A 27,648-nucleotide genomic window follows, 5' to 3' on the forward strand; every position below is an offset into this window, starting at 1 on the left:
CCCCCAGAGCAGGGGGAATACATCACTTCATATAGTGCTGCTTCAAAGTTCAGCTTTTTATGAGCAGCCTTATTTCTAGAACTTATATATAAACAAATGCTGGTGTGCCGACAGTGAATCAGCATTCTCCACGACCGCACAGGCCCCGGGTCGCGCCGCTTTTGTGTTCTGCCAATGCTTACATTAGCTCAGGAAAAGCTCAAGCTGCTCTAAATATTCTCCTTAACCCCATCCATCTTGGTGCAGAACTGAATGGACCCATTCCAGCAACTGGACCACTGGTAAAGATCAACTCTCTGCGGAGGTTGTGCGGGTTCTTGTTTCCCGACAATATATTTACTTCAATACGATTTAAAAAAAATAAAAGTAAGTCCTTAACTCGAGGAAATGGAATAGGATTTTTTATCGTTGTTTTTTTTACTTAAAATATTCTTATTGGCAGCGGTTGTCGAGGAATGACAGATTTTGCATTAAATTATCAACATGTTTTTTAAAAACTAAATACAGTCTGCTACAGGCTACAGGCTACAGGCTGCTTTGTTAATACTTCTCTGGTTGTACAAAGACGACTCATCTGTCACCCGCCTAATTTAATCATCAGTCCTCATTCAATTATTCAATATAAAATGCAAATGTACATCAGATGCTAATTCTGTACATCAGAATGATTAAATTGCACAGAAGCTGAGAGAAAAAAGAAAAACACCATGACTGGAGGAAGATCCTTTAATAGGCGTAAGGAACCTGCTAAATGAGAATCGGTAATCAGCCTATAAATTGTGGTGATGGGGGTTGACTGCGACCGTGTGGACGTAAATGACATATCAGAGGTTTGAGACTGAAGCTGTGGCTGCTGCCTGTGTGGGTCAGGCTTAACATAATCAAAGCCCAGCCAACTGTAGCGTGGCTAATCAGGGGCCCGGTAGATGGGCCATGCATGACAGCCAATTACACAGCAGCCAGGTCTGCTCCATCACATCCTGCTCACTTCCACACAGCCCCCTAAGTAGTTGTAACACCGGGGCCAGCACTCCGCTCTGCTTTAGCAGCAGGAACAATGGGTCACTCTGTGGTACAATAGACGACACAAGGACCAAGAGCAGGAGGGTGCCAAGTCATGAATCTTTGAACAGGTGCTTTTTGTTACAATTACCAAACTACACCCTTTTTCTGACAAATAATACATGAACAGAACTATAGTAAGATGATATTAACGGTCTATTCTATCTTAGCCGACAGCTTTCAACAAAGCATTGAATGTAACTTGTGCTGATGACAATTAAACAATTAGTAGAGGGACAGAAAATGTGTTATTTAATCAGTTAGAAGCTCTTGATGAGTAAGTAGATTAATTGATAACTTGGGGGACAGAAAATTAATACCTAACAACTGTGATATTAAATAACAGCTTTCTAAATGATGAGGATTACATTTTTTTCATATATTAACAACACGCTATTTGAATATAACAGCCTACAGCGTTATGGGTAATTAAAATAGAATGTTACACCATTTCTAATAAGGGGTGTTTTTTGTTGTTGTTTGTGTATTTGCTTATAATTTATTTTACTGTTGCCTGACAAAGACACATTAAAAGAAATCACCACTTATAAGATGAGTATTATTAAAATGACCAATTAATACAAATTGATAATGATTAATAACAAAATTACAATTAAGCTTTAATCACAAACAAAAATACTGTGCATCTTATTATTTAAAGTAGTTTGGTTTTGTTAAACAGATTATTTTTTAAATTCCTTTCTGTGCAGTCAGTGCAGGGTCTAGCTGGATTACCTGGTTGTCTGGATGGTTAACGGTGAAGTATCCCACACAGATGATGACATCGTGCAGCAGCTCTTCAGAGGAGTGCTGTGTGCAGTACCAGAGCAGCGAGCTGACGATGTGTCGGAAAGCTAGAGACAGGCCCTCTGCTCCTAGGACAGACTGACAGGTCACAGACAAAAACACATGTTTTACAGTTGATTATGCGCACATTGCCTATGATTGTGATTACAAAGAGCTCAATACAAAAACAATACCCAGTAATGAATGACTATGTTTTGCTGTTGGGAACATACATGGTGTAAGAGTATAAGCAACTCAACCGGGGATGCACCAGAAAACACCCCAATACCGCTCAGAGATGAGATGCTAGGAGCAGCTCACAGACAGTATTTATTAAACATGTCAGTGTGACAGAGCACCATAAGATCATCACTATTACACTAGAGGTTTGGGTGGGTTAGCATTTGAACATCCCTTTAAAAGCAATACCTGAAAAGAAAAGGCTGTTTTCAGGCTTCGTAACATATGCAGGCTATGTAGGCAACATATTCAACTCATTGAAGCAAATGTGACATGTTATCTACCAATAAACAAAAAAAAGTCACATGGCAAACGGCAATACCGCAAAGCAGGGAAGGAAATACATTTGTGTGTTCATTGTGAACCTGTGCTCTTTTTTCTCATTTATTTTGAGGACCACACATTTGTTGATGCATTTCCTACAAAAATCAGAACCAGTGAAAAAACATATTTATTTTTCTTGCACTGAACATATCTGAAATCCCTCTAAGCATTTACAACCTGAATTCTGATCATCCATCCACCATAGCACATTTAGCTTGTACTGTGCAGGTAATGAGAAACACAAGGTGATTACAACTCTGGGCCAAAAAAAAAAACATTATTTAAAATGTTCATAAAACTCCAGCAGCGAAACGCTTTCATTTCCACCTGTTTTGAGTTGCCAGAATGTGGCAGGTCAGTGAGAGGAAGCCACTTCAAAGTAATGACCACAAGACATTAAAATAATTAACGGCATTCTGGCTTACTCTCGTGCCGGTGAATCTGTGTGGTGACTTAGAACAGCGAGGCCGTCTCCTCTTCCTCGGGGGGGGGGGGGGTAATGTACGGCCCTGCATACAGTGATAATCACTCGTGCTTCATCCTAACGGCTGACTCGCGGGCTCTTCTCAACCCCAACAACTGACCTGGGGTCAGAGGGCACCTGTGTTTATGTCCACAGGTCAGCTGTGTCCTGAGGAGAGTAACTTGTCTTCCAATGGCTCTCAACAAAGGAACCAGCATCAATCTAATCATGTATACAGATTTATTAGATCTAGTGAGGATAATATGAATATTTTGAGGCAATTACCAATATAAATACAACTATTTTTACCGTTTATCCAAATACAAGATGGTAAATGTGAAAGGACAACATTATCGTCCTACAAATCGTCGTGAATAGCATTCTAAAAGAATGTAAAGAGTACTGTGATGGTTTATCTACAAAAATAAGTCTAGTAATGCTCTAATGCTGCTAGATCCTAAAGCAATTTACATTTTTTTAAAGTTAAAAAAAAAGATAAAATAGTTTGGAAATACCTGGAAGGCGGAGAGGTCGAGCAGGGCAAAATTGTTGAGGAAGCGGATGCCTTGCAAAGCCACCTGGATGACCCCGGGGCCGTAGGGTTCCTGACTCTGGGAAGAAGACTCGGGGGAGAAACTGTGCAGCAGGATACAATACAAAGTGTGGACCACTCCCACCAGGTCTGTGGACTGCAGCAGGGCCGTCAGTCCAGTCGGGTCCTGGCGTTTATTGTCAAATATACTAGGCGCACTGGAGAGGAGGAGAGGGGAAAGTGTGCCGTCAGTCAAAGCAACAGGAACGTTATGGCTGCTCAATGAAATGTTTTTGTATTTTTGTGTCAATGTCAGCATTGCATGATAAACATATCGCAAATACTGTGAAGACCCAGATTGCACTCTTGAATAGTTTGAAAGAAAGAATGAATAGAAAACTGGACTTCAAAGTGTAACACCGTTTGGTGTGTTTTGTGTTGAGGTGTTTTTTAAATGTGACAACCAATTTGTTGTATTTAGCAGTATACTGTTAGGAGCAGAAAGGTGGCACTGAGGTTTTTATAAGTAATCAATAGCTGGATATTATTTACTCATATTGCACAGATCTGCTGTAAGTATTACCTGACTAAACTTACTGCTGCAAGTTTGCAATGTGTAACACATTAACATGCTGGCTCGAATCTTCTCCACAAGTTCATCTTTAGCCCTTTTTGCACTTTTGTGTATTTATGGAATAACAGTTTTTCAGTCTTTGCATGCAAGAAGCTTGACTCTGTTTGCCTTTTTGACTTAACTAGTAAGATTTACTGCAAGCCAGTTTGGGTGCAGCTAAAGAGGGGGACCTTAAAGACTCAAGATGGTCTTTTCCGCTCCCGCTCTAGCTTCAGTAAACACACTTAATGCTGTGATGTGAAGCTCATGGCAGCGACTTCAAGCTGGCAGATTGTACTGAGCTGCCTGACTAGGTGCCGAGTGCACTGGCACATTTAATCAAGGCCGGCCTGAGAGGATTCAAGGTGATATGTTTGTTTGATTCCAACAAGATGCTGGTTAAAGGGATTGGAAACATCATCATTCATTGAACATAACATTTAACAACAAAGCCAGGTATAACGTTGGCTGAAGAGTGCGTTAAATATGAAGTATGGGGAAGTGGATTCAGTCTACTTCCTGTTTAAGGAAAGTTGTCATGCTAGGCGCTTCAAAAGATAGACATTAAGCTGTGGAATCCAATCATAGAACTGTGAACAGTTACCACATTGAAAAAAACAAAACATAAAAACGTAGTATTTAAATCATATCAGTTTCTGCACGGTCAACTGGACCAAAATGACTCCATTATCGAACATTAAAAAGAACCCTGCTGAAAAAAAATGAAAGTAATGAATGCAATCGAGTAGTTAATTATACTCGGTTGCAATTCACAAGACTCTGTTTAAAATCTAGGCTAGTGAAGACAGACAATTTAAGGCTACCGCAGCACCAGCTATGATTTGCAGCCATGTAGAATGGAGGGTGTGTGACCTCTGGATGGATCTTACAGTGCATGCTGATACTTGATGTTAGCCAACAGGCTCTGCAGGAAATATGCTGCCAGGCAAGAACACAGCCTCCTAATGCCATTATAATCCCCTGACACAGCAACTGGCATGGCCAAAATATTCTACGAGCTCACTGAGCATTCGTATATATGACACACGGAGAATCTTGGCAGAGCAGAGCTGCTGGCTGCAGTATTGATCATGGCCCAGGGCTCACTTAACCTGAAAAGTTTGACACTATGTTTTCTCACAGTTATTCAGTGACAAACAAGCAGTTGTGCTGTAGCTGTGTTCTACTATGAAGCAGCTGGTCATTGTAACTGCTCACTGGGTGACGCTCTAAACTCATGTCAAGATCTTTAAGAAAAGTGGTGGAGTTGAAAACATAATTTGCTCGATTGGCACCAAGACTCTGTATGACAATTAAAATGCATACAGTTCATTCCAGTTCAAATTTGCAGTGTAATGCGCAACATCAAAGCATATCTGGCCCTGCTAGAACGGTCAGCATTTTAAGTGAGGAATTGTGCTAGTGATGTCCCTTGGTGTGACTGTGTGCGTAGCCTCTGTCAGCGGCGCCACTGAACCTCTCTGAGTGGAGGTCACTGTAGCACACGTGGGTGGGCTCCCCCCACGCTGCAGGCTAAGGTTTATGGTGAGTGACAGAGCGCTGGGTCAAGTAGATGCCTATCTCTTTCTGCAGTAACGACAGCTTAGCTAGCTAGCTGGCTGGAGGATACGACCTGCTGGCTGATTGCAGAGGAACCACAGTCTTTGTTTGAGTAATTCTGTCTTTTTCGGCCACAGAGAAAAGTGTGTGTGTGTTTGAGGAAGATCACAGAGATGTTTGAGGTAGAGACATGCTCACCGTCCAGTTACGACAAAACACAGCCTGCACATGCTGTGTAGCAGAGCTGAGGCTTGCTGGAGGAAAGCGGACACCTTGGGGTGCTCGTCCACAGGGCCTTGGATCGACAGGAAGCACCCGTACAGCTTGTCAATCAAACCCATGTTTACTACATAGCTGGAAGAAACACAAAGAGAAAAGAATAGGATTTGGTTAGTACAATGTTCCCCAAATGTTAAAAGAAACGTGAGTTTCCTTATAAAGAGCTAATCTCACACAGGCAAACAAAGGCCTTTACTGTGCATACTTCTACAGCACTGCAGCTGAAAGCAGATACCTCACCTAAGCCCTCCACCCCCTGCTATTACTGCAATATCTCCAATTTGTCTTTGCCAATGACAGGTCTCATGATCATGTTCCCTGTACTCTTTCAGCCACAAATCACTGCTAATAGTGTCATTAGAGGGCTGTTGTGGCCCCTGTGCCAGCCCAGCTCGGGGCCCTTGACAGTCTGCTGACCTGGGGCCGTCTTCTCACAGCTCCGGTGTGCTTGGACCTTCGGGCTTGGCTCAGGCTCCAGCAGCTAACAGAAATCTATCGACTACTACAACTGCCAGTCAGGGCCTTTCTAGTAGCTCATGTGATCACTGTCTTGGCTCTTGGCTCCTTTCACATACCTTTTTAGTTAGAACTGTCACTCAGTGAGTTCCTCCTAAAACAGGTGATTACGACCGTTTCCAACCTCCACTGAAGGTCGCCTGACACTTGAACTAAGTCCCATTGTTTTGACTTGATCCTCTTCCACAGCTTTACTTGGGTTGAAAGGATCTTTCCTCACACCAACTGCTTTGTTCAATAGCTGCTCTCTGTTTGACAGCCTGCTTGGTGGTCGAATTGCCACTCGTTGTCTCAACATTTATGACAATGATAGGGTACTAAAAGCACTGAAAGTCAAACTGACAAACCAGTAATGAGAGGAAAGGAAACGGTGATCTCCTCTGTATGTGATGTATGGGTTTGCATAATGGGAGAGTGTTGCACAAGCTAAAAATGTTTTCATCTTTTGTCCTTCCTCACTAACATATACATTTTAGAAGGCAGTTAAGGTTAATCTTGTGCCTGTACTTGGGATTACCAGTCTGACGACACCATTTTTCTCAGGCCCTCCCCTGTCTCCAGGGTTGCGACTGGGTCAGTGGATGAGAGCGGTGGGCCTGTACAGCTGCCCTGTCCGAATGAATCATGGCTTGTGGGAGGGACGGTAAAGACCGCACTCTTCCACAAGGCTTCATCAGGCCGGGTCTGCCTTTTTTCAAACCCACATTTCTCCAACACAGCCCCGACTCCTACAGCCCAGACCCACATGGCTAAATCCAACGCCAGATTCAAGGAGACCTTTCAAAGCTTTGGAAGTTTCTCTCTGTTTATGCTACCCCCCCGCCCCAGAAAAGGATTTTACTTCTCATGTAGCGCCGAATGCGTGGAAAAAGTACAAGCTGGAAGGATGCCAGAATCCACGCTCATTCTCACACTACTCCCTTTCTAACAAGACACCAGTTGGAACATTTCCAAGAGACCTAACATTTTGTCAGCCTATACTTAACATAAGGCACGCTGTTGAGGAAATCAGAGGTTGACCAACTCTCAACTAAGGGAAGAGGAGTGGAGGAAGGATTTACTAAAGGAGGTAAAAAGGTCATGAGATGAGAAAAGAGGTGCGCTGAAGGAGGAGGAGAAGCAGTGTGAGTGTAATACCTGATTAGGTCTTGTGTTCGAGTGTTGAAGGAGTCTGTGGCAGAGCTCTTGACCTTGGCATCTGGGGAGGATATCCGGGTGATTTCACCTTGTCCAGACTCAGAGATAGGAGGCCACAGGGACCCCAGGATGGTAGCAATGGTCTGCAGCAAGCCTGTCGTCAAACCCTCAAAGACTTGTTTGTTTACGCTGCGCCCAAAAATAGATTTGTCCTCATCAGGGACATAAATCTGCAAGAATGGAAGAAAAGATATTTTTCAGTATCGAAGGAAATCTACCTTTGAGGCTTATGATCTTATATTAAATGGAATATGTACCTAATACGCTAATGATCTATGCTAAACCCTGATGCTGACACATTGCTGATATATCTTAAAATTACTCCTGCACAAATTCACGACATAACCAAAAGGCACAACCTTCTGCATCCAATGCATAGACTAATGTTTAATGATTTTTTTTTTGTGTTTAGCAAAAGGATGTTCCCCCATTGTTGGCTCAATACAAAGTTTATTGAGTTTATTAGTCACTGCCTGTAGGCCAAGACATAAATTACCCTCCTGTGATTTGTAATAACACATAATAACAATAAAGGAATGCAGCTGTTTATGACATTTCATCAGCCACACAAATGACAAAAAAAGCTGGTGTAAACAAGTAAGCATGTACTATGAATGAGCTATATGCTGAAACTGAAAAAAAAGGTTTTAGACTTAGATGTAAAACACAAAAAGTGATAGAAGTTTAAAATGTAGTGCTACTGTGTAATGTGGAAAGGTAAAACCTTCTCATTTTCTCTAATGGTTGGGGTGCACGCTGACAGCATAGGTAAATCCACCGACATTCTCCACAAATCTAATTAAAAGGGTACATGCTCATATGGCAGTCCAACCCCCACTGCTTACTCTATTGCTCACACACACGCATACCAGGACATAGACATACACATGAATTTGCACACACTGAATCAAGCAATAAAAGCTGAAAAACACTGTTGTGCATTTTCTTAAACTTTGTTGTATTAATTTAAATCACAACTGATAAAAACAAGGTGTGCAGGAGCATGTGTAATTTGTTGAGCAAGATTGTTAATCTGCATTGAACACATGGAGAACGGTTAGCCTGTCTCCTACAGTGCTGGTGGACATGTCAGTCAGCAGAGCAGCTGCTGGGATAGGTTTTATATAAACTGAACCATACAGGCCAACCTCTCCCTGTGTGCCCTAAGGAAATATGACTGCCTTGGATTGGAACTCACTCAGTGGAGAAGGAAGCCCCAGAAGAGTTCATGCATGTACCACAGCCCTGTGCCTGTGCCTTGTCCTGTCTGTGTTGTGAGTGTAGGCGGCCCCAGCGCGCCGCCACCGTTAGATGTTTGGAGTGGGCTGATGTTTACAGTCCTCCTTACAGAGTGCTGAAGGATATGGGCTGACATGTCGCCGCAATGCAGCCTGCCTGCGCTCTCACATTCCCTCAGTCGGGAGGCATCAGTGCAGAGGTTGGGCAACAGTTTGTTACTCAGTAGCTTGTGTCTAGCTCTGCCTTTTATTAACACTGTGGCAGGCGCAGACACCAGCAAAAAGGGAGGGTTTTTACAGCGGTCAAAGCACTGTATATCAAAAGATAAATGTCAAGAAAGTAAAACGATTTAATAAAAACGCGAAATGTTTGTGTGGCACATGATTGACCACGCCTTGAATACCATCTAAACTTTATAAACATTCAAATAATGTTTTTCGCAAAATATTTAAATGTGCGGTTGGTGATGGCAAATTAGGTCTTGCCATGTCATGTGCTGGGAATGCATAGACTTACTGTTAGCTGATGTAGCAGCAGGTCCATGAGGAGCGCTATCTTGTTGCTGAACAGCACATAGGAGCAGTTGAGGGGGCAGCAGGAACATGCCAGGTAGTAGATATTTACAGCAGCACAGAGGGATCTAACACAGAAAGATGACAAAAAGTTATTGATCACAAGTTTAAAAAACTAAGAAGAAACACTACTAGTGGGATGCACATGTCTAGCCCTGGGCACTGACAAGACTATCTGCAGTCATCAGGAAGCCAAACACACTCTCCTGTATTTGTGGTTCCTTAAGAGTGCAGTTTGTCTTCACAAGTCAGAGGCATATCTCACTGACAGCGCGAGTAGGGAAGCCGATTTGAGGAATAAAACACTCATATCAGCTACTTATACAGAGCCTCCCCTCACTACAACCACCTTCAGAGGACCCGAGCGCAATCTCAGTCCCATCTTGGCTGAGATGGTGCAGCATTTCCGCTGGAGAGATAAAAGTACTCCTCTCAGCAGCTCCTCACAGCAGCCAGGCAGCGACCAGTGCTGAGGCAGTTAGCATGCCTCTGTATTATGTCTGCTCTAAAACAAGCCCTAGAGAAGATTAATGCTTCAGATAACTGACCGATCCTTCTGCTGTGACTACTACTCCCCCTTGCCCCCATTTCATCAGTTAATATTTTCTGACAACTGTATATTTTAGCCATTGGCGGTATGGCGTGTCCTATCTGCTCGCTGAAGAAAGGAATCTGCCTCTCCAGCTCCTAAAGTAGGCCATGTTTATTTCAAATGGTAAACATTTTGATATCTACCGAAAACTTCACATCTGCTGCGCGTTTTCGGTCAAACCACGCTGGCATAGGAAAGGAAAATAGATTAGGCTGAGGCAGACCCAAGTCTGTCAATAACTTCCTCTCCATTTGGTCGTGGGCGGATCAGTCGTTTTGCTGTATCATTATTGACATTGCAGAGTAAAGCTGTCAGACATGGAATGTGGTGTTAATGTGAGAAGCACTATATTTTGAGTGATCGGATAGTGTCCAAATCTGACATCAAACCCTGCTTCGTCCACCTGAAAACAATAACAGAGCCCTCTTGCAAATTGTTAATGTCCTATATGGCAGCTATATCGACAGTAATTTTATTAAAGTATAAAGGCGGTGGAAAAAGTTAAGCCATAATGGTTGAGTGCAGTGATTAAGCAAGAGGCAAGGTAACATGAGATCCCAACCAAACTATTCTGTGTGCAGCCATGCTGCATCGAGAATCTGGAGAACATGGGACAAAGTTCAGCTTCCGTATACTAAACAACAACTCTACTGCTTTTCCTCAAAAACAGTTTTATAATTACATGCGTCAACAGCTTTTGAAATGCAGGCTTTGGTAGCTGACGTTTACATTCCTCCGAAGGACAGGCATTAGTTTAGCAGCTTTAAGTCACTACTATGGTATTTAGCATCCTTTGGCTGTTGATAAAGCAGGGCACAATAGTAGGGATATCTTATGACCCATTATACATATGAATATCTATAATGACATTTCGGCTTCAGAACGACCAGATAAAGTTCATCTTGATCGATGGTAGCAGTTCATGTTACACCCATCACAACTGAGATCTGGGGACAGTTGTAAGTATTTTTACAAAGTATACCTGGGAGGGGATAGTGTCATCATTTCTATTCAAACTGCTTCAAACCTCCTTGGAATTCTGCCATGCAAGCCGCATAATGGGTATACAATCGTTACTTCAAAAAGAAATGAAGAAGCAGCAATCTTCTTTGAACTTCTCGTAATACTTACAGAAAATGTAGAAACTGGTGAGTCAATGCGCTCTCTCTGACTCTTATAAGGGTAACATGCACAAAAAGTGAGCAGGACAACATATCAGGTTTTGCATAAACGGGGTACTTTAAAAGATAAACCCTTGTGAAAAATAACAGAGGAAAGTGAAGTATTACACACCAGTTATGTGAGGGGTTTTTAATATTTTAATTCAAGGCATGCCTGTATTTACTCTACAACCTGACAAGCTTATACTAATTAAATCACTTGACTTCTGTCAAGACGGATCGGGCCCTCTGGCTTTACAATCGAGTCACTCAACTGCTCATGTAATGAGCATGCAATTGCTTTGTAACACAGCTAATCAGGCTTGTCTTTGGTCGTCTCTGAACAAATGAGGAGGCTGTCAGAGGCATGTTTGAGTTATGCCCTTACACCAGCTTGTACAATGAAGCATCACACTGATCTGTCTTTGGTTTCCTCCCACATAATTGAGCTTGATGAGCATGACACCTGATAGTCCGCCCTCTCTGGGATTCTCACTATCTCAGTCCCCCCCAATGACAGCTCCAGTCAAAGATTTTGCAAAACAATTTTGTTAAAGGCCCTGCCAGCCTGTCTCATGTTGCACAAAAACCGTAGTGCCAGCGTATCGGAACAAGAAACATTCCTTTACCAATGTGAGGTTCATATTACACAGATTGTGCTTAACATGTTTCAAAATGACCAAAATAACTATCCATCCAGTGCATAAACACTTCCTTAAATTCTGTTTCATAAAGTCCTTTTTTAAAGAGTAGCCTTGGAAAGGAGATTGAAAGAACTAAAGAAAGTGAGATGCAAATAATGAGTGATGTAGTCTGCCAACCCATAATAAACAGCTTAACCTCAGGCAGCCAGGGAATACCATTTTACCTGTAAAGCTTTTTACATCCATAGAGAAATGAGGCAAAGAGGTGGAGTGATGGAGCACATCTGATCCTGTCTTGCCCTCCTGCAGCCCTCTGGGGGCTCTGCCTGGGTGGCCAAGAGCCCTACACATGATAACGTGGAGGCTTGGGAGGAGGGGGGGATTTGGTGTGTAACTGACCCCTGAATTTGAACTCCAAAGGTTTTTAATATATCTTAATTTTAGGCTAGACAAAAAGTCTAAAGAAAAAAAACGTTCCCTGAAGGTCATCATTTGTCCACACTAAATACATAAAACATCGGTAATTAACTGCCTGAATAAAACCTGAGGTAAAACCCAGAAACAAGGTTTACCTAGCAGAGAGATATACAGTTATAGATTTTGTCCATCTCTCAAAATAAAGTCAGCTATTATTGTTAATAGCCAGCACTCAATTCAGTTGACAGCAGGACAACAAGCCTGTAAAAGCCTCTTTATGCTTTTGTCACTGCCTTGACTTATCAACCCTGAGATCTGTGCTCCTCAACCTGGGTCTCACATTTCTCGCCCTCTCTTTGCGTTTCCTATGTGCACAGTCAAGCCTGACTGGAGCAACGCTGAAGAAATCTGACCAACTTCCAGATCAGGTTGAGTCCCTGCCTCTTAAACAGGGTAAATTTGTGTTCAGGGGAAGAAAAAGAATCCTAAGCCAAAATAAAAGGTGAGGAGCAAATCCATTTCCTTGTGCTGTCAAACAATCCCTTCTTTCACTGCTATCTAAATGACATTTAATTTGATTCGCTGTTGATCTCTCCGATACCCTGAGTGCTTCCAAGACATCTACTCTGGCTGTTGTGCCACACTGGCCAGGTATGAAAGGGAAGAAATCTGATGAGCCGTCACACAGCATCATGCACAGGAGCATGAGTGTGTGCACACACACAAACACACACTCACAAATGGTGGAAAACATCCTGAAATAATACCACAGGTAGCAGGTCTGATTTCACAGGATACACTAGGTCATGTGAGACAGTCGTGGAAATACAAATTGGGTTAACGCGTAACGTCCAACAATGTCACCTGTTCAAGTTCCTGTTATGGCTCATGGAAAAAATAATCTGTCAACATACTGTACAATTAAAACATTACAATATTAGGAATTTCAACTCCCCAATTATCATAGATAAAACTACCATTTTCCTTTTATATATATTTTTTACATATTGTGTTATTTTTATTACAAATAGCGTGTGCATACTTAGTTATTTTAAAATCTAAATTTACTTTTAATTTACTTCACTTCATCTGCACTATACTATACTGCAGGACAAATAAAGGACTTCTGATGAGCGTTTTCTTTGTGAATTGGCTTTTAAAAGCACAAGTTGTCTACAGACCAATGGAGTCACTTGGCATTTACTAACAGTACCAACGTTTCTCTTCCTCTTGGAAAAGTCATACATTACACAAATTATAACCATCTCAATGATGGTTTTGGGTCGAAACTGAAGTTGTTAAAACGGTAAATTTAGAGTTGGTCCCTTTGTTTATTTCGTCTTTACCAGTTCAAGGCTCGGGGTCAAAGCAGCTCAACTATAGTACAACACTACGTATATTAGCATTAACTTATCTTTAGTTCACTTTAATAAATATATGAATAGAATGCCAACAATCCACTGGTCTCAGTGCATCAAATATTTTCTTCAATGATTTTTGTATATTTTATAGTTGTGGTTGTGCTAACTGTATTAACAAATCTGTAGACGTCCCCCTCAGCTCTGAGAACTTGGGGTGGACCATTTCGTTTTACTATCTTCTGATATCTATAAAACATAAAAATGACTTGTGAGAGTAATCGTCAGATAAATCGTCGCTCTTTTTGATAATAAAGGCCATGAATATGGATTTCAGAGAAAAATAAGGAACATTACAAAAATCTAATTCACTTTTAAAATGGATATTAAGTAAAAATGTATAAAGCAAAAATCACTAGATGCCAACTTTTGGGATGTTGTGTTTTGTGAGATATCATCGCTCCAGCTGAAGCTAATGATAGTGGCTGCATAAACTCTGATCTAGACATTCCAGTGACCACAGGGTTACACCAGGACATTAGCGGAGCCTCGCAGAGGAATTAGCTCATTAATGTAATGGTAACAATATGGAATCAGCCTTCCCCGGGGAGAGATATGGCAGGAGCATCTCCGCAGCTGGCTTTTTTGTAAATCACTCAGCTTATCTGGTAGGAGGAGGTGATCAATACGGCAGCATCACTGTAAACAGATAATGTAGCGCACTCTGGGGTGAGCGTCTGCATAGCAGCCCATTAGGCCACACTGCCATCCAGATGACGGATGGTGATAAGTAGACGGTCGGCCTGCGTCCTTGTGTTGCATCTCGTCACCAGCTCGCGACTACACTGACCTGACCGAAGACCACTACAAGGTTGAAGTGCGCTCCCTCCTGCACTTTACACGGTTTCCAAAACAGAACAAAAACAAAAAGTCAGGGAGAATTTTTGAATCCTGAAATTCTGAAATGTAAACATGAATCCATGAAGATCAACTACCTATAATTTAAATACAAGCCTGCAACTGTACTGTTAGATCTACACTTTTAAATCAAGCTACACTACAGAACATATTGTTAAAATATACATGTTGTCAGGATGAATATCTCCATGTTGCTGGATTGATGTGTTCATCAAGGGCTTATCTCCGGTTAGGTTCTCTGCTCTCAGCTGGAAAAGCTCTCAAGGGTCCAGCAGTATTATTATCATAAGACTAAAGGATAGGGAATCAGGCTCGTTTCTAAAGAAGATACTGAAATGAGCTATTAGGCCTTGTACAACGTAGTGTGATTGCAGTTTTTCTCATAACTCACTCCACAGTTTACTTGTGTAAGCGTGCATAGGACAGAAAGAAGAGAGTTTATTCTTCACCCGATGATCCTTCACCACCGCAACCTGTCAAAAGTCGTCTTTAAAGCCAAGGAAGTATTGTGGCACTCAAGCCAACACAGCTTCAGGCACGGATGTGCAAACAAACTCTGCAAACAAACGCTTTGTCCAAAAGACAGTCTCTCCATTTAAGATAATAACATTTCTTCCAAATCAGAAGTCTGCTTGAAATTCCCTCAGATTACAATGATTGAGGAAGAGAGTACCAAAAAAATCAATATACATGTGATGTCCTTTAAAAGCCTTATAAATATAAGAAGCATTTGTCCATTAGCAGAGATTCAGAGACCAGTAAATGCTAATGAATGGGAGTGCAAGGCCATTCGAGTCCATTACAGAGTCCCACTAGTGAGTACAGCAGCCTCTCTGAGGTTATCTACTGGCAGGCTGTGCATACACCAGACCCACAACTCAGAAATACTCTGCACTCTAAATGATATATGGGACACATGTGCTTTTTGTGTTTCGAGAGAAAAAACAAAGGACACAAATTGATTACGGAAATGGAAATGCTCTCCATTTCTAGAAGGGCAGTGCTCTTAGTCATTAATACATTTGAGGATATTTATTGAGACGATACACTTATAAACAGGGATAAAGTAGGTTAGTTGAGATTAGCTCACTCACTTTGGGCAATTGCAAACAGAGAAAGAACACAGTCAAAGAGACGTCTTTGGGAAGAAGGACTGTAACAGCTGTTTGAGGCCCGGTGAATGTGTACAGCCCGAGTGGACAGACATTAAACAGTATGGAGTGCTCCTCAGAAGTGCAAAAATGAAAATCTTTTTTTATTCTTTCAACATTTTCGCCTTAAATGTGTTTGTACGAATACAAAGAGAGAAGTAAAACTATGTTGGCAATGATTAAGGTCAGCCATAAATAAACAATTCCAGTTATAATTGACTATTCATAAAGTAATAAGTAAACATCTTTTGACTTTTTCTTCTTATTCTTCTGTGTTTTCATCATTTAATTTTTATGTATTGAGTGTAACAAAAGATTGCGTCAGATAATTGATTTATATTAAAGAAACACTATTTATTAAAAGGGATATGTGATGTTATTTTCAGTGGGGTCATCATGCAGGTGCTGTTCATCATACATGCAGACCCACAGGGAATATCTGTCAATGCAGAAAATCACTCTACACCCGTTTTCACCTTGACAATGAACCTAAATTTAGACTTTCACTTGGAGAATTCACGGCTAATCTCGCGACGGATCTAAACAACAACTGGTTTCGGAAATCAAATTGCTCCAATCATGTGGTTAAGAGACAGCTCACCCTGCTGGCTTGAAACAGAAACTTAATTAAGTCATGATAACAAACTGAAGGGCATAGTGAGAACGCGTTCCTCTTTTATGTTTTTAAAGTGCATCTTTATGGTAGGATGTAAGCATTTTAATGCGGTAACAGTACTCACTTTAGAGGAATACGAGGAACTGCGGTGGGTGTGGAAGCAGCAGTGACGACCTGCAGAATCTGTTCCAGAGCCGACAGGCCGCCGCCTACCTGGAAGGCTACTTGGTCTGCATTGTGCTGTTGAGAGAGAAAGAAAGAAAGAGAGAGAGATGGTGAAACAGAGGTACAGTCAGGGGAACGACAAGGCACAGGCTGGACGGGGGATTACATGGCTCTCATCAGAGAGGGAACCTCTCTTTCTCCTACAGGGGCGAGAGACTGAAATCTGAAACAAAGTGATCCCAAAGGTATTCCTGTTTAATCTCAAAAGTGCACAACCCGACTCCGCCCCGCAACAGTCAAGTTTCAATGAAAGGCAAATGCTCTACAGGCTCCAGTTAGCACCGGGGTGGTCTCTCAACGGGTGACCATGGACTGAATAAAAACTGAGAAAATAGCACTTGGCCAAATAAAGAAGGCGGCAAATGGAGAACTTCACTTTTAAGACAATCCCTCCATTAGGAAAGGATACAGAAAAACACTAGATTTCAAGTTGATAAAATGGGATTTAAGAGCTATGTGATCCTGCTCAGAGACATCTCAATGTTCAACCCTATCCAGACTTTAAATAGCATTCCTATAAATACTTAGAAGAGGGAAAAAGTCAGTGCAGTATTTAGATTTATGTACACATGTAAATAGTTAGGTCCTGCTGTCCTGTGATGATAGAGTATTTGGCCGTAGGTCAGATGTTGTTGCGCAGCGTCTTATAAATCAACAAGTACAAAGCCAGGAGCGCGGCTGACTATCTGGCATGTTTGTGCCTGGGTCGACAGGAGGAGCAGAGCTGGAGGGGAGCTGCTGATGGAGGGCCTTCTTCACACAGAGGGCCGTGTTACACTGCAGGTCACTCCTACAGCTAATGAGGTTACAGGCCCGTCAGTGCTGTGACAGCACTAAAATCCAGCCACTTCACAGCGCTTTTGTTCCGCAGATGGGAAGTTGCCAACAAGCCTGAACACATTGAGAGAGAAGCGCTTTACCAAATTACAGATAAGCTCTTCATCTGTCATTCATGCTCGCTGCTGAGGTAACTTCTTCTCGATTCCGGTGTTAGACACACACAGAAGACACGCTGAACAATCATTTAGGGTTGGCGACAACAAAATGTATCAAACACGCCAAAGGACCCATGCCTTCAACATGATGAGAAATGTCTCAAAGACTAAGCAGTGTTTGTAAAGGACCTAATTATAACTTCCTTTCTGTATGTTGGCTGCAGTTTCCATGCCTAATCAATTGGGTCTCAGTCACTGAGCTTGGCTTAACCTCTCTCTTAACCCTCCCATCAACACACCTACCTAAAAGCTTCTAGGCAAAATGAGAAAAGGCAGCTCTTTCATAGCAGCTTATCAAATGGTATTAAAGGGGGTAACTGGGACCTGCCCAGTCCTGGCTGGGTTTCTTGGCTAGTCAGTTCCTTTTCTGCTCTGTTGACAGATTTATCTGTTGTGATGATGGAACAATACAAGTGAAGAGGATTAAGATCAAACTACCAGACATACTATCTTTAGGTGGTCTATGCATGCAGAGGTCCACAGTAAACAAAGCAGGCACCAGAGTATTACTTTGAGGACACACATTTCACCAAAAACAAAATGTTTTAAGTAAAAGTTTGTTTTGCATAATAAAAGAGCTCTGAGGTCCATGTTGATCTTCGTGCTGTGAAAAGCAGTTGACTGTCTAAGCGGAGGGTAAACCACATGAAGTGATGACAAATCCTTTATACAAACCCAACCACACAGTACAACAGGAATCATGTTTGTATGTAATTACAGTGACAGAGAATGTACACAGTAAACAGCATTTGCATACAAACTTAACAGGATGAAAACAATGTTCCACCCACTGTCCTTAAGACAGACACCCCAAAACGTTAGGAAATTGTTTGTAACCAAATTAGAAAAGAAGATTAGTTATCAGTTTCTTCCTTTAGCATTGAGGCTACACTGCTCAAATAGCAAGGTTGTAACAGGCTTTAGGATGCATACTTGTCAATCAAACTTGAGTAGGGCTAACCACCTTTTTTTTTCTCATAAAGAGAGTTCAAAACATGACAAAAACGTAAATTAAAAAAGGGGAAAAGTAATCATTTAATGTGTGTTTAGTTTTGTTCTGTGCATAGAACAGAGAACTTCATAGATTTGTTGTTTTGTTTTACTTTTAGAGAGTCACTGCACATATTTTACATGTCAATGTCATTGTAGGAGTACTACTTAGACTTTCAAAACAACTGCATAATGTCTTGTGCATTCAGGGTAAAATATTCAAATGACATACTCAACTGATTTTTACTATAGGCTTACAATTAACCCTTGCGTATATATTGTTTTGCACAAAACTAGGCTAAACATTCACGGGACCTTCAGTATATCTGAATTAAAAGCACATAGACGCAATTCAGATTGTTGCTTTGGGCAAGACAGCTAACATGTGGTTATTATCCAAAATGTAGGAGTGTTCTTCTGAGTCCCTATCTGTCAGATCTTGGCTACACCCCAACAGAAGCTACAACAAAACACAGTAACAAGATGAGCGACTAATTTCCCTTAAAGGAAAAAAAGACCTATCACTAAGGGCAGAGCATTAAGACACAAGTGAGAAGGATGGCTCCTGAATTATACAACAGGGGGAATCTTATTCAATTATTGTCCAGGGTGACCATTGTTACCCCAGCTGATGGGAGGCCCGAAGCAGCTGGTAGTTCCTGCGACAATGTCCGCAGAGCAGCAGAGCAGCCAGATTGCACTCTGTAGTCTCCTCCCATCAGACACTTTAATTAAAGCAGAGAGGAGGGCACAGCCTCAGTCCTGCCCCGCCAACAGATGGACAACAACTGGCAGAGTTCATTAAGGTCTCGCTGCATCTTCAAATCATGTGTTCACTCCTTCACAACTAAAACCTAACAATGATTACCCGCTCCTAACATGAATTTCATCATTGTGCATACAGTTTTATAGAAAAGCTTAAGAGTGGTAAACAAATCTCCGTGGGCTGGGTCAACTGTAAACCACAACAAGGCTGCTGCAGTAAACATTTAAGGTTGAGTATAAACGTATGTGTTTACAAGATATAATGGAATATCATTTTGTGTGAGTGCAGGGAAAACATGGAAATGGATAATTCCACAAATTGTGTTTATTCTGTCAAATGAACAAAGATTAATCAAAGGCCTGTGTGGTGCGGAATCAAACCTCCCACAGAAACCACAGACTGCCTCTAGTTGTAACTTATACACCGAGAAACTCAGAAGTATTTCACTCCCTATTTGTCTTGCGGTGAGGAAAACAAACATGAGGTTGTTGAGGAACAAAAGAGAAGCTACAATAAGAAAATACAACATTAAGAACCAATAACTTTGAGCTGATTTCCATTAATGTAAGGGTACATTTTCTCCAAGAATCATCTCATTATTCAAAATAGTCAGCCAAGTAAATGATATTGAGGTTGGAAAACATTATGTCTGAAATGTACAATTGATTGATAAAATAAATATTTGTTCTAAAAGTTTTTGTAAGAACTGATGCTTTTGAAAGGTGTGTTGATGGTCAATGTCTAACACATAAGACAAACACTATGGTATTATTAATCACCTATAGCAACATCAGTTTTCAGGAAACAATGAGTACTGTACACACAGCACCATTTTAATTTAATTCTTGCAGAAGAATAAATGGCATATGACGTTGGAAAACTGAGTAGCTTCTTGCTCAATTTTGCCGTCTCTGACAAATTTCTGACACTGTTGATCTGGGCTGTATCTGTCAGTCTGCTGGAGGCCCAGGCAGGAAACCTTGTTATCCTGCCACGCTGCCCTTAGCCTCCCCCCCCCCCATGTCCCCTGATAAAACTCCCACCAGTCCCCCTGGTTGGCCCAACTGTGCTCTGACAACTGGCAAATGAAAAAGTTAAGTCTTTAGCGCTCAGAGCACCGTGCTCCTGACAGCTCCTTACCTGTCAAACATGTTGCCCTTTCCTGGACAGGCTTTAACTGTAAGCAGCGGTAAACACTTTGGGCAATATATAAATACAAGTGCCCAACAATAAGGAAAGGAAAGAGCAGCACATCGGGAAAATTGATATCCTCGATCACCCAGAGTAGAGAAAAAAAATCAGGTTTGACACAAAATAAACCATTAGAGGCCACAGAGGGAGAGACACATTGGGGTCAGAGACTAGACGTAGCCTAGCAAGCACGGGAGGAGTGAGGGGAGGGAGGAGGTCCAAACAGCAGTGCAGGAGGGGGGAGTGTTGGGTGTTGTCTAAGGAATTAGCAGAGAAAGTGGAGACTGAATCAGATATGGGGGAGAAAAACAAATCTCTAGGTGAGTCAATGACATGAGAGATGCTTGTTAGGTCAAATAATCTAAACGGTCCCGACTTGATGTGACTCAGGGGCCAGACAGCCATGCTGACGGAGACCCTATTTATTTGACTTTGTCCAGGGATTAGAGAGGGAAGTGCTCCCCAGGCTGTCTCATCGGCCAATCACATTCTTCCACTTAGCTTTGGGTGAACTTTTCAGTAAGAAGCTGTTGAAGCAGAACTTGACCAAACTGTTTAAACATGTGCTTTTGAATTGAGGGGAAAGACAAAGCAAAAGAGCTGCCTCCTTCCTAGTAACACCACTGTTGAATAGAGCACATCTACTGTGGCCCACTGACCTCCGACCTCCCACTGGGAGTATGCGGAGCTGAGGGGAGGAGCTCTCATGTAGTGACAGCTTGTGAGCTACTCACATCACACCGGTCTCCTCCTCTCTCCTTACAGGACGCTCTGCCACCCACCTCAGCCACCTCTTTCTTTGCCTCTCAGGGGAAATTCGGTAATAGCCTCTCCAGCCGCCCCCCTCGTCACTGATGGGACACCATAATCTCTCTATCCTCACGCCCAGAGGCATGCACAGTGGGATGTTATGATGGCTCGAACCACAACTCAGCAGGAAATTTATGCCTCATTACAGGAAGTGGGCTGTATATTCTCCTCATCATAAACATGGTGGCAGGTGTTTTAATTCCTCCTCTCAGTCTCAAATTGATGCGAGTTTTACTGTAAAAAAAAACGTCATGCAACAAAACCCCTGGGACAGATGTTTCAAATCAAGTGTAGTTTTAAAGGTCTGCCATAATATCAGACACTTTTATACACTGTGTTATTCAGCTATAAAAAACTAAAAAGCAAAATCTCAGAAAAAAAATGTCAGATTTGCTTGCCTCAAAGTCTTGTGCATCCATGGCATTTCATCTGGAAATCCAATTTACTATTGTCTAAACCAGTGACATCTTATTCGTGCAAGCCACATAGATATGAGACAATGCTTGCTCTCGTGCTAGGAAGCTCCTCTATTGGTACCATGTGCACAATGAAAACACAGTTAATCTGGTCTTCATTACCCAATAACCAAAGGCAAGTTGGTTGGGAGTAAGTGATACGCTACATTGGGAGGGTGAGACACAGAGAGACACAGCCAAACAAAACTTATCACAGAGACATGCCAAAGGGCTGGCATGACCTATTCACGGCTGTAGACCGCTCAGTAGAGAGACGTGCAACAGACATGATGCACCACAGAAAATGTGAAGTGGTAACAGACAACTTGCAACCACTGCGATAGACCTTTACGGTGAAGAAAAATACATTTAGTAGATAGACATAATAACGTTTTGTTCATTAAACTGATTCCTTCTTAAACAAATCAATTCACCGATAAAGGATAGTTTTCTGTGTTTATATGATGCATTTATTGCTCTACCTGTTTCTCTAAGATGCGAGAGATTTCTCCCAGTGTTCTGTCCAGACCGGACACTTTGTTGTTGGCCCACTGGCCGCTGTCCTGGCCCTGGAGCTGCTTCAACAGGTCCTTCACCAGGCGCTGCAACCTGAACAGACAAGAGATCAAAACATATATAATAAATCTATTTACTAGAACCAGTTCTTAATCCATGAATCCATGCTACTTCAGCTGTCTTTTATCCACAACAGAAGAGCTGAAACTATGAGCCAGTTAAATGATTATTCAATCAACAAAACAAATAAAAAGTTTGATCATTAATTCATTGTTTTAGTCATGTTCAAGCAAATATTACAAAAAGGTTCAGTTTCAAACATTTTCTTTTTTCCTCTGAGAATAAACCTAATACCTTTGAGATTCGGACCAACAAAACAACCTGAATATCACTGAAAATAGAAAAGAAAACAACAACAATGTGGATATTTTGGTAAGAAATAAAATCCTTAAAATGAACATGATTGAGCCTCTGAAATGTTTATATTTCCAGCTATCTCTTATCAAATAAATCAAACTTCTCTCGGTTTTCTAATGGTCATCCCGAAACCAAACAGTTTACAGATTGCCATCTTTGGGTTTGGTAAATTAATCAATGTTTATTTCATATTTAATCAAAGAGATAAGAAATAAACAACTATAATTTGAAATAGAATTATTCATGAATTTTGAATTTTTTGTTGGAAAACTAATAATTGTTTCAGAATGTTCTTTAAAAAGATGTAGATTAATCAATTGTGAAAATAGTTAATAGTAGCAACCTATACAAAACAATAAAGTCGTCAGAGTAAAATAAAACAGAAAATGAAATAATATAACTTCAGATCATGAAAAAAGTACAACACTCACTTGGCCTTGTATGGGGAGTCGGGGACTTGCGTCTTAACCTCCACTGACGTCTCATATTCCTTCGCCCTGCAGAGGGAGAAGTCGGAAAAAGTCTTTGAATACCAGGGAAAAAAATGCTCGGCCTGTCAGTAAAGAAACACAACGGATGAAAGTGTGAAGAGGGAGAGAAAAAGTTCAAACTAAGACTGTTTATTTGGCCTGTCAGCCACTCACCAAGTAACTGGGCTTAAAATAATCAGACACCGGCTCAGTAGGGACAAGTGTTTTGCTGCCATCAACTCATATTATGAAGACTTAATTCTACCTTTAAAATCCGCCTTCCTTTGAGTTGTTTTTTTACAAGGGAGGCTCAAGTTCTTTGCTTAACTCATTGTCAAATAAACAGTAAAGGGGGTTACAAGCATGCAACCAGTGTTTTGAATGTGTGACCTACTAAAAGGTCGTAGTCATTAGGGGACTGGTATCTCTGTGGCATTACTCCAACAGTCTGAGAAACTCCAACTCTGTGCGTGTGTGTGTGTGTGTGTGTGTGTGTGTGTGTGTGTGTGTGTGTGTGTGTGTGTGTGTGTGTGTGTGTGTGTGTGTGTGTGTGTGTGTGTGTGAGAGAAATTGGGTTGGGGATTCTATCTGTCAGTCAGGTTTTCCCAGACATGATAAGTAACTATTGATCAGAGTTAGATTGAGCGCCTTCCGGTTACCCATCTCTACACTGATAGGATCAAACACTTCCTGGAAGACGACAGGTGGATTTGTCCCCAGCAGTCCCCAAGCCTTATCCACTTTTCACAATCTTTTGTATTCAAGGGCAGTCATCTAGAGGTGACTGATAACTCGACTCACGGCTAGGACATCAAGTTACAGAAAAACTCGGAAATGACTGCAAGCGATTTGTTCATGATGATAATCGAGTATATACTACCTGTAGAAATGTGGCTGTTAAGAAACTCTTGTAAAGACTACAATAATGAAATAATGACGGTAAAATCTAAACAAGCAATCCACAAAATCAACCAGATTACCATTCAAATGAAAAGAGGAACAATAACACTCTAAATGTGTCACATCAACGTCAATAGACCAAGTGTATTATAAATGGGAAGCACGGACTTCTGCTTTCAGAAGGGCCTGATCTCTATTCGCCCTGTTTGTCATTCTAATATAACAATAATAATCTCTGACAGGTTTATATCTAAACAGGTTAAACAGGGAGCAATTGCAGAACAATTCATTATCGTCATAATCAGCCCTTGTTTAATGGGCCTCTGGCAATAAATATCAGTGATCAGCTATGAGAGAAAGCTAAAATATATAATGTAATACTATAAGCATTTTAACACAACAAATCTCAACCCCTCATACAGAGGAAACACAATGTGCACAACAGATATTCAGTGAAGGTAGCCAGGCATCAGTTCAAAGGTAATAAAGGAGAGTAGAGAATCTACAGAAACCTACTACTATGACTACAATAACTCAGTGAGCCTAAACCCATTTGGATGTAAATTCATGGACAAGCAGGACCTTTCCCCTTAATCTAAAGCAGCAGACGGTAAAATAAATTAGAGCTAGCTTACCACCTCATACTGTATACCATACTCCATACAGGAGTGTCTTTGTGTATGCACCACCACCTGAGGTCCACACACAACAACACACTGGCCACTCTGTTCCCTGCTGAGCGAACCACGAGCAACCGGCTACAGACCAGCGGCCCGTAACGGAGCATAAGTGGAGCTTTCCAAATTCAGAACCCATCCTGACACTTACCGACAGACTACTTACATGAATATTTAATAGCACTTTTCCCTTCCCAAAACACTTATTAGAGGTTAGCCAAACCGCAAAAACAAACATGTGGGTTAAAATGTGTGTTCACTGCTTTATGACAGAGTAGGGCTGCAACATTGGCCTGCTGAAAAGCCTAGTGAGAAGCACTCACGTTTTACGGACACCATACGGTGTTTCCAATAAAACGGCTCATTTCCACCCGGTGGTGAAGCGGCTCACCTTTATGTTTACTGGGGCTCTGTGTTATTTATGACCCCTGAAAGCCTGCTGCCTTTGAGTGCCGGTCTCAGCAGGGCTGGTGCAGGAGTGACGGTGAACAGAGACAGATCATGTTGTCACTTTCTCAGTACCACTGAGCCACACAAAGCCAAAAACAGCAGCACTGAGAATAAAGAAATGGAGCAGAGCGTTTCAGTCTATTGCTGCCTCTTTTTACCCTCTTTTAAAAATATGTAAAAAGCACAATAATTATGAATTCTCTTTTTGAGAAATCTCACTCCGGGTCAACTCCACAGGCCATTAATGATAAGAGGTTTGCGGCTCTATTAGGATCATTAAGTCTGCGTACATTTGCAGGAGAACATTGACATCTGTGATAAAGGAAGAAATGTACTCAAGACTTAAATTGGCAATAGAGATCCACCTATAGAGGTGTACAATTCTGAAAGATGTTTAGGTATTCTAGACAGGTCTGCTGACTAACTAATAATAAAACAAAACACAATTAAAAAACATGTTTGCAGGGGATATACACAACTGATACTATCATTATTTTAAGAGCGTATAGATCATGTGAGATGTAAAAAAAAAACCTCACATCTGAATCATAAAGCACTGAATATAAGAGATAAGACTATACAGTCAGCGAGGTTTATTATTATTATTATAATAAACATGACCTTAAAGATTCAGTTCTGTACCGTAGACTCAATCTATAAATTGCCATTTAAAGTTCCTAAATCCCTTTATAGAGCTTGTTTTAGGTATTTTGCAATGGAAAGGGTAGATGATAATTTAAGATTTTAAAACGATACAGAAGTTGATCGCTGTATAAACTGGATTACCATCCAACCATTAAGACCCCATTATCAACACACCCTCCATTATATTGTAAATGGACTGCACTTAAAATTGCACTGTAGGACAAAGCTGCTTTACAATGCCTCTCAGTCACCAGAGTGCACACACACTCACACGGAACGCACTGGACGGGCAATGAGGCACAATTTGGGGTTGAGTGCCTTGCTCAGGGACATTTATCCATGTGGACAGAACGGGCCAGGGATCCAAACACCAAACCTGTGGTTTATGGACTACCTGTTTTACTTCTTGAGCATCACCATTTAGGTTTTCTTCAGTTTAAGATTTGTTATAATACACATTTGGCTTGTAAAAAATACAGAAATAAGACTTCATTATTCATAGGCTACTGTACCTCGACTTACACATACTGTATTTGTTGTTAATGTTTAAATGATGTTAAGGATATCTCTGCCACTGACTGAGTTTGATAGAGGCCATTTAAATATTTTTGGTAAGCAACATTCCTGTCAGTCTTATTCTCCTCCTGTTTGTAGTGGAACGGTAGTAATAATCTGCATCAATAACAACCTACAGAAACTATTGTCAATGTTGTGTCTCTTTCTTCTCCCTCCCTGTTGTGACAGCCAGTTAAATTGATTGAGCTCAGGTCCAGGTTCTGACACACAGCAGCTCTGACTCCTATTTGTTGATTACTATTGATTTTCTTTGATACTTCATTTAAAAATCAATAGCTCAGAAGAAGAAAAATAGGCATGTCTCATACATACTTTAACATACATCCTGTACAGCGAGGAAGCCTTCAGATTTGGCAACGCCATGCCAGCAATTTGGAGGAAAGCTCTTTACAGGTGAAAGCCGGGGCCTACGGATCGATTCACAGTTTTGCTCCCCAATCACAGAAAGTGGTCATAAATTAAGCTCATCAGTGTTACCTTGTGGACAGCCAGGATGCACATAACATCTGCTTTCCATCTCCTTGTCACTCATAAAAAAAGTCCTGGCACAGTTTTGTCCTCTGTGCCTCTGAGAGGATGAAGGGGCAGAAACAGAGAGAAGGAGAACGAGTGCAAGGCTGACAGACAAAAAGAGAAACAAAGAGAAAAAGGATGTATTACCTGGAGTTCATCCTGGCGCGGAGCTTCTTTGCTTTCTTCCGCGCCTTCTGCCTCTCCTCTCTATCCTTCATGTTCTCAGAAGACACAGAGCTGTCCGTCACTATATCCACCACGTATTTCTTCAGGGAAAGATGCTCCTAGAGTAGAGAAATTCAATACATCAAAGACATTACTGGCGAGTGTTTGCACAATAACTTATAACAGCCATCTACTACAAACAATTTGGTCTGTTTTTGATATAAAAACAAGCCCATTATTTAGTGTTGAAAAGTAAGTAAATACTTAAGGACGGTTTTAGAAGGTGAACTTGAGCACTTCCATTTCCTACTTCAATAAATTCATCATATTTTTACTCCAATATGTTTTTTTAGAGCTCTTGATTCTATTCATATTCTACAGCTATTGATGAACCTACACAGGATCCAAAATAGCTTTACCTGGTTGGCTACATCATTAACATGTCGCTTATACATAATGCATCCGTAATATAATTGTAATATTTCTTCCATTCTTGACACAATTATTGTAAAGAAAAAAAGAAGGATGGCAAATGGTAAAAGTTTTTGTCTGTGGTTAAAATGTATAAACTTCAGATGTGGCTCTGAACGTATTTAGTGACGTTGAGCTCTACACCGCTTAATACCACCATTGTATCCTGTAATAACC

At 41.3% G+C, this 27,648-nt stretch overlaps 1 protein-coding gene across 3 annotated transcripts in view; it reads right to left on the reverse strand.

The window, feature by feature from the left end:
- Positions 1-27,648, reverse strand: part of scaper (S-phase cyclin A-associated protein in the ER) — a 55,629-nt gene that overhangs the window by 5,816 nt on the left and 22,165 nt on the right. For all 3 annotated transcript variants that reach the window (XM_063903677.1, XM_063903693.1, XM_063903685.1), the window contains 9 exons: positions 26,983-27,119; positions 23,036-23,101; positions 22,154-22,280; positions 16,364-16,479; positions 9,328-9,451; positions 7,513-7,742; positions 5,779-5,934; positions 3,391-3,625; positions 1,798-1,947 (listed from right to left, as the gene is read on the reverse strand). In XM_063903677.1, coding sequence (XP_063759747.1) covers positions 1,798-1,947; positions 3,391-3,625; positions 5,779-5,934; positions 7,513-7,742; positions 9,328-9,451; positions 16,364-16,479; positions 22,154-22,280; positions 23,036-23,101; positions 26,983-27,119 — 1,341 coding nt within the window. The remainder of the gene's footprint in view (positions 1-1,797; positions 1,948-3,390; positions 3,626-5,778; positions 5,935-7,512; positions 7,743-9,327; positions 9,452-16,363; positions 16,480-22,153; positions 22,281-23,035; positions 23,102-26,982; positions 27,120-27,648) is intronic.

The sequence above is a fragment of the Eleginops maclovinus genome, chromosome 2 (genome assembly GCF_036324505.1).
Source record: "Eleginops maclovinus isolate JMC-PN-2008 ecotype Puerto Natales chromosome 2, JC_Emac_rtc_rv5, whole genome shotgun sequence".
Taxonomy (NCBI): domain Eukaryota; kingdom Metazoa; phylum Chordata; class Actinopteri; order Perciformes; family Eleginopidae; genus Eleginops; species Eleginops maclovinus.